General features: G+C 47.5%; 1 protein-coding gene across 2 annotated transcripts in view; it reads left to right on the plus strand.

Moving 5' to 3' along the window:
- Positions 1-13,948, plus strand: part of DEPDC5 (DEP domain containing 5, GATOR1 subcomplex subunit) — a 90,332-nt gene that overhangs the window by 30,271 nt on the left and 46,113 nt on the right. For both annotated transcript variants that reach the window (XM_081252710.1, XM_081252711.1), the window contains exons 21-24: positions 2,123-2,343; positions 5,941-6,144; positions 8,034-8,169; positions 9,172-9,269. In XM_081252710.1, the coding sequence (XP_081108836.1) occupies positions 2,123-2,343; positions 5,941-6,144; positions 8,034-8,169; positions 9,172-9,269 (659 nt within the window). The remainder of the gene's footprint in view (positions 1-2,122; positions 2,344-5,940; positions 6,145-8,033; positions 8,170-9,171; positions 9,270-13,948) is intronic.

Consider the following 13,948-nt stretch of genomic DNA (forward strand, 5'->3'; position numbering starts at 1 on the left):
ACAGTTTCTTTTAGGTTTATTATTCCCAGAGGGCGAGAGACTTTTCTTTCTTTATTCCTGTTTTAAAAATTTGCTCCATGGTATTTTGGTCATGTAGTAGTTTTTCATTGTGATATAGTCAGATTTACCAACATACTCATTTCTGGGTCTTGTGTAAGAAAGCCATCCCCACTCCAAGGTTAGAAACGTGTCTTTTGTATTTTCTTCCAATACTTTTTTGGTCTTGGGTTTTATACTTAGTTCTTTGTATAGAATTTTTTTTTTAAATGAAATGTGAAACAGAGCTCTAGCTTATTTTTTTCCCTAGTTGACCAAGTACCACGAGTCCATTTTCCACATTTCTTAGACATGGCAAATGTGCTTTGATTGGAAGAATCACTGATTGGAGGAATATTCCGTCTCTTCACATTGTGAAAAATGGGCTTAGAGTGGCCACGTGCTCTTCTTCTGTCCTTTCCCCTCATCCCATCCTGATGTCTGGTCCCGAGAATGCTTAGAGCTCAGAGTGAGTGCCGTTAACAGCAGCTGCCCTGCACGTAGATGCTGCCTAGGGCCTTGGCGGTGCTTTTCTTCTGAGTGTCTAAGAACCCTTTCATGGTCCAAGATCCTTGGTTTTCTTTCTTCTGATCAAAGACGGCAAGACCTGGTGTCTCAGAGACTCAGGCTGTGTTCCTTGAGGGCACAGACTGTGCCCTAATCTGTGCTCTATCCCCACGCTGGGCTGAGCTTATGCTGGTGCTCAAATATTTACTGTTGAAATAATGAAAAGTGTAGTCAGCCCTTGGGATCTATTTTCAGGGTCCATTTAAGCTCTCCCTTAAAATCCTTCCAGGTGGAAAGAGAACAGCTCTGATGCCAGAGGGGTGGCCCTATCGGCAGTTGCTGACTCTTCCATTCTGAATTTTTGTCCCCCGCATTGGGCTCCTCTCCTGCTGATCCTTCTTCCTGCTGTTTCCAGAGGTTTTCCCCTCAGGGAGTTTCATGTTTTAATAAGGGCATACTGTTTTTAAAATTTTTATTAAGGAAACATTCAAACAGACCAGTGAAATGAACAGTTATTAGTGTGTTGTCAATCTTGTTTTATCACTTCTCCCACATTTGAAATTTCGCTTGAGTATTCTAAAACAGATCTCAGTTATCCTTTTATTTATTTATTTAATTTTTTTTTTTGTGCGGTACGCGGGCCTCTCACCGCTGTGGCCTCTCTTGTTGCGGAGCACAAGCTCTGGACGTGCAGGCTCAGAGGCCATGGCTCACGGGCCTAGCCGCTCCACGGCCATGTGGGATCTTCCTGGACCGGGGCACGAACCCGTGTCCCCTGCATCAGCAGGCGGACTCTCAACCACTGCGCCACCAGGGAAGACCCCTTTTCTTTTTTTTTTTAAACCTGTAAGTATTTCAGCATGTGTCTCTCTAACAAATAAGAAATAAAACAAAAAAAATGTGATCACAGTACCCTTGTCGCTGGTAACAAAACTCACACTAATTCCTTAATATCCCTGATAGCCAGTCCCTCTGTAGATTTCCCAATTGTCTCAAAACTGTGATTTTTACAGTTACTTAGTTTGAGTTGGGATCTGAAGAAGATGCACATGTTGCATTTTCTCTTATGTCATTTTCTGTGACTGCAGAGTGTCTTGCTTTCTTCCTTTGTCTGTTTATTTCCATATGACATTTAACTTTTCCTGTTGTCTCTGAATCTGCTGTAAACTGGCAGTTCTCTCTAGAGGCTTGGTTAGATTTAGGTTCAATTTTTGATGCTGGAAGACTTCTCAGGCTGTGCTGTGTGCTTCCTCTTGGGTAACATCGGTTCACAACCCCATTCTCAGTGACATGAGCTTGATGGTGGGATGAGGTGGGGTCAGGCTGAGCGATCGCTTCTTTACAGCTCTGATCCTGGGACTCCGGCCATTGGATGACTGTCAGTCATCTCCCCCATTTCTTCCACGACGTCTCTAGCTGCTCAGGGCAGAGTCCCTCCTACAGTACCTCCTCGGAGATCCCACTGGGGGTTTTCGTTATTGGCCTCCCATGTAGCCCAGGCTGGGGATCCGTTTGGGAGTTGTAACTGGAGGTGGGACAGCATCCCCCGCTTGGTGTGACTTGGTCTCTCACCCACCAGGTCCGTGCGAGAGCGGGAGAGTCACAGTCGGAAGAGCGCCAGTTCCTGCGATGTCTCATCCAGCCCTTCCCTGCCTGGCCAGGCGTTGCCCACAGAGGAGGTGAGGAGCCAGGCTTCTGATGACAGTTCCCTGGGCAGGAGCGCCAACATCCTGATGATCCCTCACCCCCACCTGCACCAGTATGAAGTCAGCAGCTCCTTGGGCTACACCAGCACTCGAGGTCAGAGGGCAGGGCTGGGCAGGGCTGGGCAGGGTGGGGACAGCTGCCTTCCTGTAGTGGGGATGGGCGGGGCTATGGATAGGTGTGGGCTGTAATCCCACATGTTAATTATTTCCATGCAGGTGCAGTGAGTACGAATGGCCTTAACTGTTTGTGTGTGTGTTATACTATTTTCGTCTTTACCCTTTCTTCTCTCTTCCCTGTAACTGTCTACCTTTCCATATATTAAGGTAGAGCTTTTCTTAGACCTAAGGTTAAAGTGTTTACTTATTTCCTTAGCATTTCCATTCGAGCCACACTTAAAACAGCCTCTTTCCTCTATTTCACTTCAAGTGACCTGGTAACTTGGCATGGCCCAGGGAGCACAGGTGCTGCTTTTCCTGTATCTTATCTTACCCATCCAGTGGCATCTGCAACTGAAGTATACAGCCCCCTCCTGCCTGTTTGGAAAACTTTCTGTTGTGAAATAATTATGGATTTATAGGAAATGCCCCAAAAAAAATCCAGGGAGGTCTTGTGTAGCTTTCACTCATTTTCCCCAGTGATAACATCTCTCATAACTAGTACAGTATTAAAACCAGGAACATGACCTTGGTACAATCCACAGAGCTTATTCGGAGCTCACTGGTCGTACATGCATTTGTGTGTGTGTGTGTGTGTGTGTGTCTGTGCAGTTTTAGCACATGTGTAGACATATGTAACCACACCACAATTAAGATATTCCATCCTCATGGCCTCTCTTCTGCTACTCCTCTAGAGCCACACCCTCCCACTAATCATTCTCCTCCATAATTTTGATATTTCAAGAATGTTTTCTAAATGGAGGAGTAGCCCTCCTGACTTTTAATCACTGACTTAGGACTGTTGTGTGCACACAGCTGCCTCCTGTTGCCCTGGAAGGATTCCCAAAGGGTGAGGGGTGTTTCCCAGCACTTTGAAGGGGAAGCTGGTGGCTCCTGGGGCCTGAGGACCGAGGAGCAGGGCGCTTTCATCTTTCATTCATTAGGCACCATAGACACTGAGCCAACAGCCAGAAATCTTTTGACTGCTGAAAGAAGTTTTTTTTTTTAAACTGGTTCAAAGTATAAAAAGGAAATTCTGAAAGAGAAAGGAGGAGATATTTAATTACACGACTATAGAATATAATCTATGTCACCTACATTAATTAGGGTTAGTATTCAAAAGAATTTTAATACATTTGAAGATTTCTAGGAATTCCCCGACGGTCCAGTGGTTAGGACTCCGCACTTTCACTGCTAAGGGCTCGGGTTCAAACCCTGGTTGGTGAACTAAGATCCCACAAGCTCTGCGGCCAAAAAAAAAAATTTCTGGGTTAACTTTTTCCCACTTTCTGGAAATTTCTGAGTTTGCATGACAGTTATATTCCCATTCTGTTAAGTGTATTCTTAGAAGGATCTGTAGTAAAAGTTAAGCTACACATTAATCCTTTAAAAACCTTTGTTATTCTAAAAGCCAGTTCTCCTCTGAGGAGATAAAGTTGCTCTTAATCCAAGTAGCTTTTTTTTTTTTTTTTTTTTTTTTTGTGGCTGCATTGGGTCTTCGTTGCTACACGTGGGCTTTCTCTAGTTGTGGTGAGCAGGGGCTACTCTTCGTTGTGGTGCGCGGGCTTCTCATTGCGTTGGCTTCTTTTGTTGTGGAGCACGGTCTCTAGGTGCGCGGGCTTCAGTAGTTGTGGTACGTGGGCTTCAGTAGTTATGGCTCGCAGGCTCAGTAGTTGTGGCGCACAGGCTTAGCTGCTCAGTGGCATGTGGGAATCTTCCCAGACCAGGGCTCGAACCTGTGTCCCCTGCATTGGCAGGCAGATTCTTAACCACTGCGCCACCAGGGAAGTCCCAATCCAAGTAGCTTTGAAAACAAGTTTTCTTTTTTTCTTTTTTTTTTTTTTTTTTGCGGTACACGGGCCTCTCGCTGCTGTGGCCTCTCCTGCTGCGGAGCACAGGCTCTGGATGTGCAGGCTCAGTGGCCATGGCTCACGGGCCCAGCCACTCCGCAGCATGTGGGATCTTCCCGGACCGGGGCACGAACCCGTGTCCCCTGCATCGGCAGGTGGACTCTCAACCACTGCGCCACCAGGGAGCCCCTGAAAACAAGTTTTCTTAAAAATGATCTGAATGGTAGAATTGATTTCAACATCCTTAATGATATGTGAGAGTTTATTGGAAAAGCCAAAAAGCAATTCACTGGAACGGTGAATGGCCTTTGTTTCCAGTTTCTCTGTTATATTTAAGGATTCTCACCCATCCACCTACCCAGTGTAGCATAGGAAACATTTCCCCTTTCCTCTACCCATATTTTTGACCCATTTTAGCCCTTAGTCCTATTTCTTATTCTTTTCAAAGAGTGTACTCAACTTTTTAAAGTTGAGTTCTCTCCTTTTATTTCCATGATAACTAACTAGACTGTATTCTTTCTTATTTGATAAATTGGACCATCAATTCATTAATTTACAGTGAAAAATACAGTTTTCATGGAGAACTGAATGTTCTCTTCTTGCATGCACAATGGCTTGAGGAACTAAATATTACTATGTACCATGTTCTTTGGTAGGAATTGGGTAGATAATGGTGGACAAGACATTCCTTGATGCCATGGAATTTGTATCTGCTGGACCCACTTTCTAACCTGGGTGTTTGCTTAGTAAACATAGGATGCTCACCAACGGAGTTGGTTGGAGGTTTCAGCTCTTTGATCTACTCAGGTTAGGGACCTGTCTGCAATTGAATGGGACAGGTTGAGTCTAAATATCATGCCATCTCCTTACCTGGTCAAGGCTGGATGCATCCATTTCTTCATTCTTTTCTCCCAAGAATTTAGATTTTTTAACACAGTAACGTTTGATTGCTTACTCATGTTCCAGGCCACTGCATTAATGGGAGGGGGTTCTGATCCACCCAGTCACTTAGGGCCCCATGGTCCTTCCATCCCAGATGCCATGGTCATCAACACTGGTCTCCAAAGTTTCCACAGCAGGGCAGAGGAGAATGGAGATCACGCATAGAGAGGTTTGTGGTCCAGGCCTTCGGGTGGAGCATGTCACTTCTGCCTGTGTTCTCTTGGCTGGAACTCAGTTATTTGGCCCCAGCGCAAAGGGACTGGAAACTACAGTCTCCTTGTATGTCTCAGAGGAAAATCAAGCAGGTCTAGTGAACACATTGGCTATCTCTGCTAGGGTCTGCCCTTCTGGTCACCAAATATCTACATGTATTGTTCCTCCCACATGCAGAATGCACCTGCCCCATCCCCAAAGGGAGACAACTCAAGACCCACTATTGAGTCATTGCATCCAGCTCAACATCTAAGGTCTCCAGACAATGTGTGGTCCTCCCCATCAGGTTTGGGTGTGGCTTCACTGGGCCAGTAATTTAGGAACTAGAACCCCCTTCTCCCAGGTATTTAAAAAGTAAACCCAATATTTCATTCCTTTATAGTTTGGCGATTTCACTGATTTCCCTCGTTCACTAACATGTACGCTCTCCAAGGTCCTTGTCAGCCTCCGCAGATCGTCCTTCTAGTTCTGCTTTCACCGTGACCCTGTGCTTTCTCTCTGTGCCTCCCCCACCCCACGGTAACCAGCAGATGTCCTGGAGAACATGATGGAGCCACCACAGCGGGACTCCAGTGCGCCGGGGAGGTTCCACGTGGGCAGCGCAGAGTCCATGCTGCACTTTCGACCTGGGGGATACATGCCCCAGCGGGCACTGATCAACCCCTTTGCACCCTCGCGGATGCCCATGAAGCTTACGTCCAACAGGAGGCGCTGGATGCACACTTTTCCTGTGGGTAAGTTGGGCGCTCGATAAAGAGCCCCGACTGGGAACTCCTAGTCCTGGCGTCCCCTGAGTGGCCACTCCTAGTCTTGGCGTCCCCTGAGTGGCCTTGGTCAAGGGTGTCGTCTTCTCTGCACCTGCGGTGCCCCACCTGGAAGATGGGGTGGCCACGCCCACTTTGTCTGTCCCGGGGCTCTTGTGAGGATCCTTGAGGACTTTGTAGCTAGCCAGCTGTGTAGACCCAAGGGCTCCTTTTTCTGTTTGAAAAGGACTGTGCTTTGCCACCTGCTTTCTTTCCTGAGACGAATGTCCCTCTTCTTGTTCACTCCTTCCTTTCCTTACTCTCTGGATGTCAGTGTTACAGTCTTGGTTACACGGAGTTATGTTACTTTGTTTCCTCTCAGGGTCTCTGACAGCAGAAAAAAAAATTTTTTTTTTTTTTTGAGAAATGAGTAAACAATTTCTTTTTTTTTTCTTTTTCTTTTTTTTAGTTTAAATAAATTGGGGGAAAAAAGCTTAAAATAAACGAGTTCTATTTTTTATAATGGGAAGCTGAAATAAAAACAAACTACAGCCATATTCCAAACCATGTTTAAATTTACAAACATAATGAAAGAAGCCTGCCATAAAAGTGTACTTTCTGTTTGATACCATTTAAATAAAGTTCAAAACCAATCAAAACTAAAAAAAAAAAATTTTTTTTTCAAATTCACTGTTTTTCCTAGCTCATCCTTTTTGATCTGTGTTCTGTCCTAAAGAAGATAAAAGTAAGGTTTTATGAAGTTGTGGCTAAAATTAAACTTCAGCTTGATGGGCTCTTACTGGGCTGGGAAGGAACAGGTACATTCACCTCCTGGGTGTTTTCATGAAGCCATCCTGCTGGATGCCTGCAAGTGTCCAGTTATTTTCTTTGGTACTTGCTTTCAGAGTTACAAGTTAAATAAGTGAGCAATGAATCTGGTTCTTTTGGCTGTAATTGGGGGTCATTCCCAACCCCCTTTTTGCCCCTCTTATCTCTATCCTAATCTGTCACCTTACCTGTTTCTTTCTGGTGTCCCTTTCTCCCCATCATCGACCCCACTGGCTCCCTTCGAGTTCTCTCATGAGAGCTATTGATGTTTCTTCCATGACCGTCAGCTCTTCCTGCTTCTGTGCTTCCCCCCACCCCCATCACACATGCTTTTCTAAAGCTAAATGTATTTACTAAATACTCTGCCCACCTGGCCCTCTAAGAGCCGAGGCCCTCCTCTGCCAGGCTCCCCAACCTCCTGCCTCCTCAACCCCATCCTCAGAGGTTTTTCTCTTTCCCAAGCGAGTTTGTGGCCTCCAGCTTGTGTTTTGCCTCTTCCACGTTTGGGGTTTGCCCAGATACCCTCTCCTTCAATCCCCGCTAACCTGGTTGGACACTCAGCTCTGAAACCTATCATTCTCCAGGAAGCATGTTTCCGTAGATGTGACTAATTCTCACTTATCTCTTACTCGATGTCCGTTTTGTCCTTGTGCGTCCTCTGCTCTTGAAGTAGGAGCTGTTATCGTCTCAGGTACTAACAGAGTCATTGGTGTTTCTCTCGTGTGTCCCTTCTCGTTTCGCCCATGTTGACCCTCCTGGGAGGGACCTTCGTCTCCCACACTGTTATCTTTCTTTACTGTGTCTCAGTTGACATGTGCGAGACAGAGGACCCCAAAATATTCTTAGACTGAGGCCTCACAGGAGGATGAGCCTTGCTTGGAAGAGGCGATGTCCCATCTGGGAGCCAGAGGGTCACAGACAGGACATGCTTCTGTGGTGTGGTCGCCTTTCAATCACCCGCATCCCAGCAGTGGGAAGGAAGGAAGGTTGAGGTGAAGTGCACCGCACTGGCTGTCTGGGGAATGATGCTCAGTGGATCTTTGTCTGGGCAGGACCATCTGGAGAGGCCATCCAGATCCATCACCAGACCCGACAGAACATGGCAGAGCTGCAGGGCAGTGGGCAGAGGGACCCGACCCACTCCTCTGCAGAGCTGCTGGAGTTGGCATACCATGAAGCCACTGGAAGGTGAGGCCGGGCACTGGGTACTGGGTGGGAGGTACTGCGAGAACGCGCTCGGGCACCCAGGGCAACAGCAGAATAGACTGCCCGCGAAACGTCACGTTCGTGAGACTCGGAGACACTGCACGCGTGAGGGCCTTTCCTTTGTCAGCATCGTCCCCGCCACCGGGCCAGTGCACAGCAAATAGCCTGAGATGCTTTTGCCAGAGATGTTCCCCAGGCCCTGCTTTAGCTTCTGCTTTAATTCAAGACACGCTTTGTCAACCTCAAACATGAGTTTCTCCTAATCCTCAGTCATGGGAGAAAACGAGTTCCAAGGCAGGTGGTTCCCGCTGTGTGTTTTGGGCAGTCAGTCTATGACTTCTGTCATTTTGGTCATTGAGGAATTCCACTGTTGGGTTTAGAAGAAGTTGATGCTAAAAGCAATGGAAACCAAGGCCTGTGTTTATAGAAACAAGTCTTTTCAAACCAGGATCCTAAATGTGTTACAAGGCATCCGAAGAGAGTCAGCCTAGGAAGAAAGTCATTTAAGCCTTGACATGCTCGAGTCCATGCTACGCTACCTGCTGTTGCTGTGATCTGTTACCTTTGCAAAGAGCAATCTTTGGTCCCTTTTCAGTCATCCCAACATCCCATGGGATGGATGAGGGATACAGGCAGGGCATAACCTCTTTCCCAGTTTAACTTGGTACCTCTATTCAAACACCTCACATTGTCCTGTGGGTATCAGCAAGGGGAGGCTTAGGACGGAGGGGGCAGGCGTCTGACGTGGCAGTAGGGAAGCAGCTGGGGTGCCAGGGCAGGAGGCCAGAGCTGGCACACACTTCAAGCCCCGCAGCCTGGCGGCCATGGTATGGGTCTCAGTGTTTGCCAGCCTGTGTGGCCAAATGTTCAGGCCTGGTTTTGATGAAACCCCCCTGGAGACAGGGTGAGCAGGATAAAAGGATATGATCTTAATGCAGGATATGATCTGCATTAAGCCAGGTGTCTGGGCTCTGTTCTCTGCAGGCACAGCGCTTCCCACCAACCTGGCGATGGCACATCCTTCTTGAACTTTACTGGAACAGAAGAGCTTTCTGTCAGCCTGCTCAGCAGCAGTGGTGCAGGTAACCAACCCAAGAGGTAACAGAGTGGGGATGCTCAGAGCAGGCCCACACCTAGAAGCGAGGTGGGAACCAGAAAAGCAGGGCCATGTCTATTTCCGGATCATTTCAGTCACAATTTCGGATGACCTATTTAGAAGCAGTGCTGTATAATGCATGGAATTATAAATGGGCTGCACTTTACGTTTTTAGCCGAGAACGTGTTGGTCAAGAACACATTTATCATTGGACTGTCAGTGAGTCATGATTGAGGGCTGCTTATGAGATCACTGTAGTGGGCAACACCAGGCCTGGGAGCTTTAAATTATGTGTGTGTGTGGGCAAACCCACCCCCATAAAAACAATCAGGAGAGACCCAGAGGGAGCAGTGTGGTTCCAGCTACGAGTTCAGAGAAGAGAAGGGTGACGTTGCTTACAGAAGTGGGCACACATCTCGGACGCGAAGGGGTAGAATTTGGTCAGGAGGAGAGTGAGAAGGTGAGGGATTCTAAGTGGAGGGAGAGTAGGAACTTGTATTAATACAGGGTTTATGCTTTTTGGAAGCACTTGTATATCTGTTATCTTATGCGATCATCCCAGTAGGGAGTAAGTTGTTAAGTATATTTTACATATGCGGCAACATAACACCCAGAGATGTGGAGATGTTACACTTATCTCTCAAGCCAGTAGCCAGGTGTCCTGCTGTTTTTGATTTCAGCAGCAGTATTCAGAGAGCCTTTACAGGGGTAGGGGAACATGAATTTGGATGGGTGGGGGCCAGATTTTGGAAAGCCTCAAAGGACAGATAATTGTACAAAATGAATATGAAAAACATTAAAACTGAAAGAAAAAATGGTGCTGCTACTTTGTGTCTTAGTTTTCTATCAGTTAACTTGCATTTGTGGAACTTGGCTTAAGGAAGGCGTAATGAAAGTGAAGCTGTATTAAGTTGGTGAACGAAGTTTTCCTCCATTCATGTGTGGATTCAGCCAGCGACGTTTCTAGAGGCCTATAGCTAAGGCTCGGAAACTGGACTGGCAGTGAGAGAATTACTAAAGGATTATGCTTATTTCCTTCCTATTTCTAGTGCATCTTTTCTGTCATTCATTTTGAATGAGAAAACAAATTGAATAAAAATTTGGGGATGAGTAAGATACTTTTTATCCCTGTACCCAGGGGGCTAAAAATGTTACTTGTCTACCAGACTCTTTTAAAGTACCTTCAGAATATGCTAAAGGCAACATTTCTATTGTTTTGCTAAAAGAAGGAGCCATTTTATAGGAACCCAGAGTTTGACCTTCCTGGCTGTTTGGGGTCAAGTTGTACCAAGGAGGGCTGCTCTGGGGCTCATGAGACCACACTTTGAGCGAGTTTCCTGGTGACCTGAAGCTGGGGAACCATGGGCTCAGGTGGTAACAGCACCAGGATTTGCCCACAGTGGTCGTGGAGTGCTTCCGGGCCTGGGGTGGGTAGCTCACGTAAACCAGATGATTCCTCAGAAGACGAGTCTTGGAATTTTACAATCTGATCTGGGGAAAAGCGGGAAGTTGCAAAGAATCCTTATTCAGCGATTGGTGGAAGATCCTCAAATGACACCATCCTGGAGGCCTCTGAGCTAAGAGTTCCCTGGTGCATATGCATTGGGAAAGTGGTTGCTGCCCCCTGCACCTCGGGCTCACCTTCTCCCTGTTGGGCTCCTGAGTCATAGATCCATCTACCTGATGGGCCTCCCCACCTGGATGACCCCCGGCTACCTCATCCTTAATTACCAGCAGCTGAGCTCACGTCTTGCTGTCCCCCCGCCTGCCCACCTGCCCCTCCTTTTCTGACTCTGGGCCACATTCTCCATTCTCACCGCCGTTGCTTTGTTTCAGACCCGTGTCATTTCTGGCCAGGATTGTCACCGTAGCCTTCAAATCATCCTCCTGCTCTGTTTGTGTCCCCTCCGATCCATCTCCCGTACTGTCACCAATGAGCCATTTCCAAATGCAGGTCTGGTCTGATCACCCTCTCTGTCCCACATATGAACCGTTTAGTGGTTCTTCACAGCTTGTAACACCTGTCGTCACCTGGGCCCCACCTGCCTTTACACCTTCACCTGCCTCCACTCCCACGTAGCCCTGCATGTGGGAAGAACACAGGCTCTGGAATCTTAGGACATGGGTCCTGACTCCACCTCTAAAGAGCGGCGAGGCCCTTGGGCCAGGTACTTAACTGCTCTGTACCTCGGTTTCTTCATCTATGAGGAGGATTGAGTATTAAGTGTGATAATAATCCACGCAAAGCGCTAAGGACAGTGCCTGGCACGCACGGTGAGCACTCAGCAAACGAGAGCTGTTGTTGTCATTTACTCTTATTAGATGAACACTGTTTATATTCCAGCTGTTGTCGTGCCTTCTCAGAAGATCTTTGTCCTGATGTTTCTGTGCATAGACTAGTCCGTCTACAGAATATGCTTTTTCCTTTATCTTCAACCCCTGATTCTGCCTTGTAAACATCCACTTGGTCTTTATGGATCAGCTCCAACAACACCTCCTCCTTGGAGCCCTCCCTGGTGGTTTTGCTTCCCCCCACACCCTCCCAGGAGGTGTGAGGCACATTTCCACGTAACTCCAGACGCAGTTGTACACTTGGCATATCCCGGGCCCACTGTTTGTTTCTGTGTCTGCTTCTCCACTAGACTGAAAGAGCTTATCTTTATTTATCTTCTCCTCACAGTATTTAGTTTGTTTATTGACAAAGACATTTATACTTCTAAAACCAAGCTGCCAGAATGACAGCATTTGAACAACCCACAAAATTATTCCGTTTAATTGGTATACGAGCTATCAATTTGTAAATATGTCCTACAGTGTTTAGCTTCTTAGAGCAGGTGTCGGCTCCTTGGGTTCTTTCTCCAGTCAGGGTGATATAGTTAAATGGGGTCATCCTTACCCTTGCCCAGTCCCTTTGTGACCAGGAGCATGTGTTTTCTAAGGGGCCAGGGCTGGGACTTCCCTGGTGGCACAGTGGTTAAGAATCCACCTGCCAATGCAGGGGACATGGGTTCGAGCCCTGGTCTGGGAAGATCCCACATGCCGCGGAGCAACTAAGCCCGTGCGCCACAACTACTGAGCCTGTGCTCTAGAGCCCATGCTCCTCAGCAAGAGAATCCACCGCAATGAGAAGCCCGCACACCACAACGAAGAGTAGCCCCCACTTGCCACAACTGGAGAAAACCCGCGTGCAGCAACGAAGACCCAGCGCAGCCAAAGAAAAATAAATAAATTAATTAATTAAAAAAAAAATTAAGGGGCCGGGGACCATGGGGAGGTGGTCTAGCACTGGCCTCGCGTGGGAGCTGACTCTAGTCTTTGCTCTTGTACTTTTTTTTTTTTTTTCTTTTGCGGTACGCGGGCCTCTCACTGTTGTGGCCTCTCCCGTTGCGGAGCACAGGCTCCAGATGCGCAGGCTCAGTGACCATGCTCACGGGCCCAGCCGCTCTGCGGCATGTGGGATCTTCCCGGACTGGGGCACGAACCTGTGTCCCCTGCATCGGCAGGCGGACTTTCAACCACTGCGCCATCAAGGAAACCCGCTCTTGTACTTCTTGATCAATTATGTCAGCTAGCCACAGAGAGAAATTAGGGAAAATCATTCTAATTTGTATTGCCATGTGCAATGACCAGTTACTGTCAGATCTACCTTCAGGTATATCCAGAATCTTATTAGCATGTCTCATCATTTCCACCAGTCATAGCCCAACCCAAGAGGCCTTCATCTTTCACCTGGATTGTTGCAGTGGCCTGCTAACTGGTCTCTCAGCCTCCTCCCTTTGCCCTTCCGTAGAGTTTATTTTCAGCACACTGGTTCAGAGAGACCCTTGGAAAATAGAAGTTAGATCATGAAATGGACATAAAGATCTTCACCTGCCTGCCTGCCTCACAGAGTTGTTGAAGGATCAGAAGTAGATTGGGTTCTTTAAGGGCAAAATTATCACATCGGTTCCTTGTCTGGGGACAAAGTGGGGGCCGAAACAAAACTAGTGAACATTTCACTCATTAAAAAATGGAAGAGAAACAGGAAAACCTCATCTGTGACCCACCTCTGCCTCCTGGCCTTGGCGGTTTGCACCATGTGCAGGCATGCAGGCGTGACTCCGATTTCGCCTGCATTTGGACCTGACTCATAGGTGAGTTGTGATTCACAGGGCTGGCACCTCTGCGGGTTTCCCTCCTGGCCCTGTGCTGCCCAGCAGGAACCAGGTTGTTGGTTGGTCTGGGCAGGCAGCGTTTATCCCTCTGTTTCTTTAACTGGGCACCCGTTTATAAGACTTGTTAGTGTCATCCCCCTGATGGGGGTAACTGTGCTAGAGAATTTTGATAAAGAAAATCAGTGGATGCCAAGTTTTCTTTCTCTTTACTGTCGGGACTCAGAATCTGCAACTTGGTGTTTGTGTTGAGTTTTAGGTACGTGCAGCAGATTTGGCCTGAGAGCTACCAGTAAATCAGAGCGCACAGAGTTACTCACCCAGGCCAGGCTGGGTGTTTGTGGGGAAGTACCATCTCTGTAGCCCAGAGAGAAGAAGTGACTCGCCCCAGGCACAGGTGTCCCCTGGAAGCAGCCCCAAAGGCCCCATACGGATTACCTTTTTTGGCCGAACGTTAGCAACCAGAGAACACATTCACACTGCTTGACTCCAAACAGCTGTCAAAAGAGACGGA

Source organism: Mesoplodon bidens (genome assembly GCF_964165515.1).
Source record: "Mesoplodon bidens genome assembly, chromosome: 13".
In the NCBI taxonomy this organism is placed as follows: domain Eukaryota; kingdom Metazoa; phylum Chordata; class Mammalia; order Artiodactyla; family Ziphiidae; genus Mesoplodon; species Mesoplodon bidens.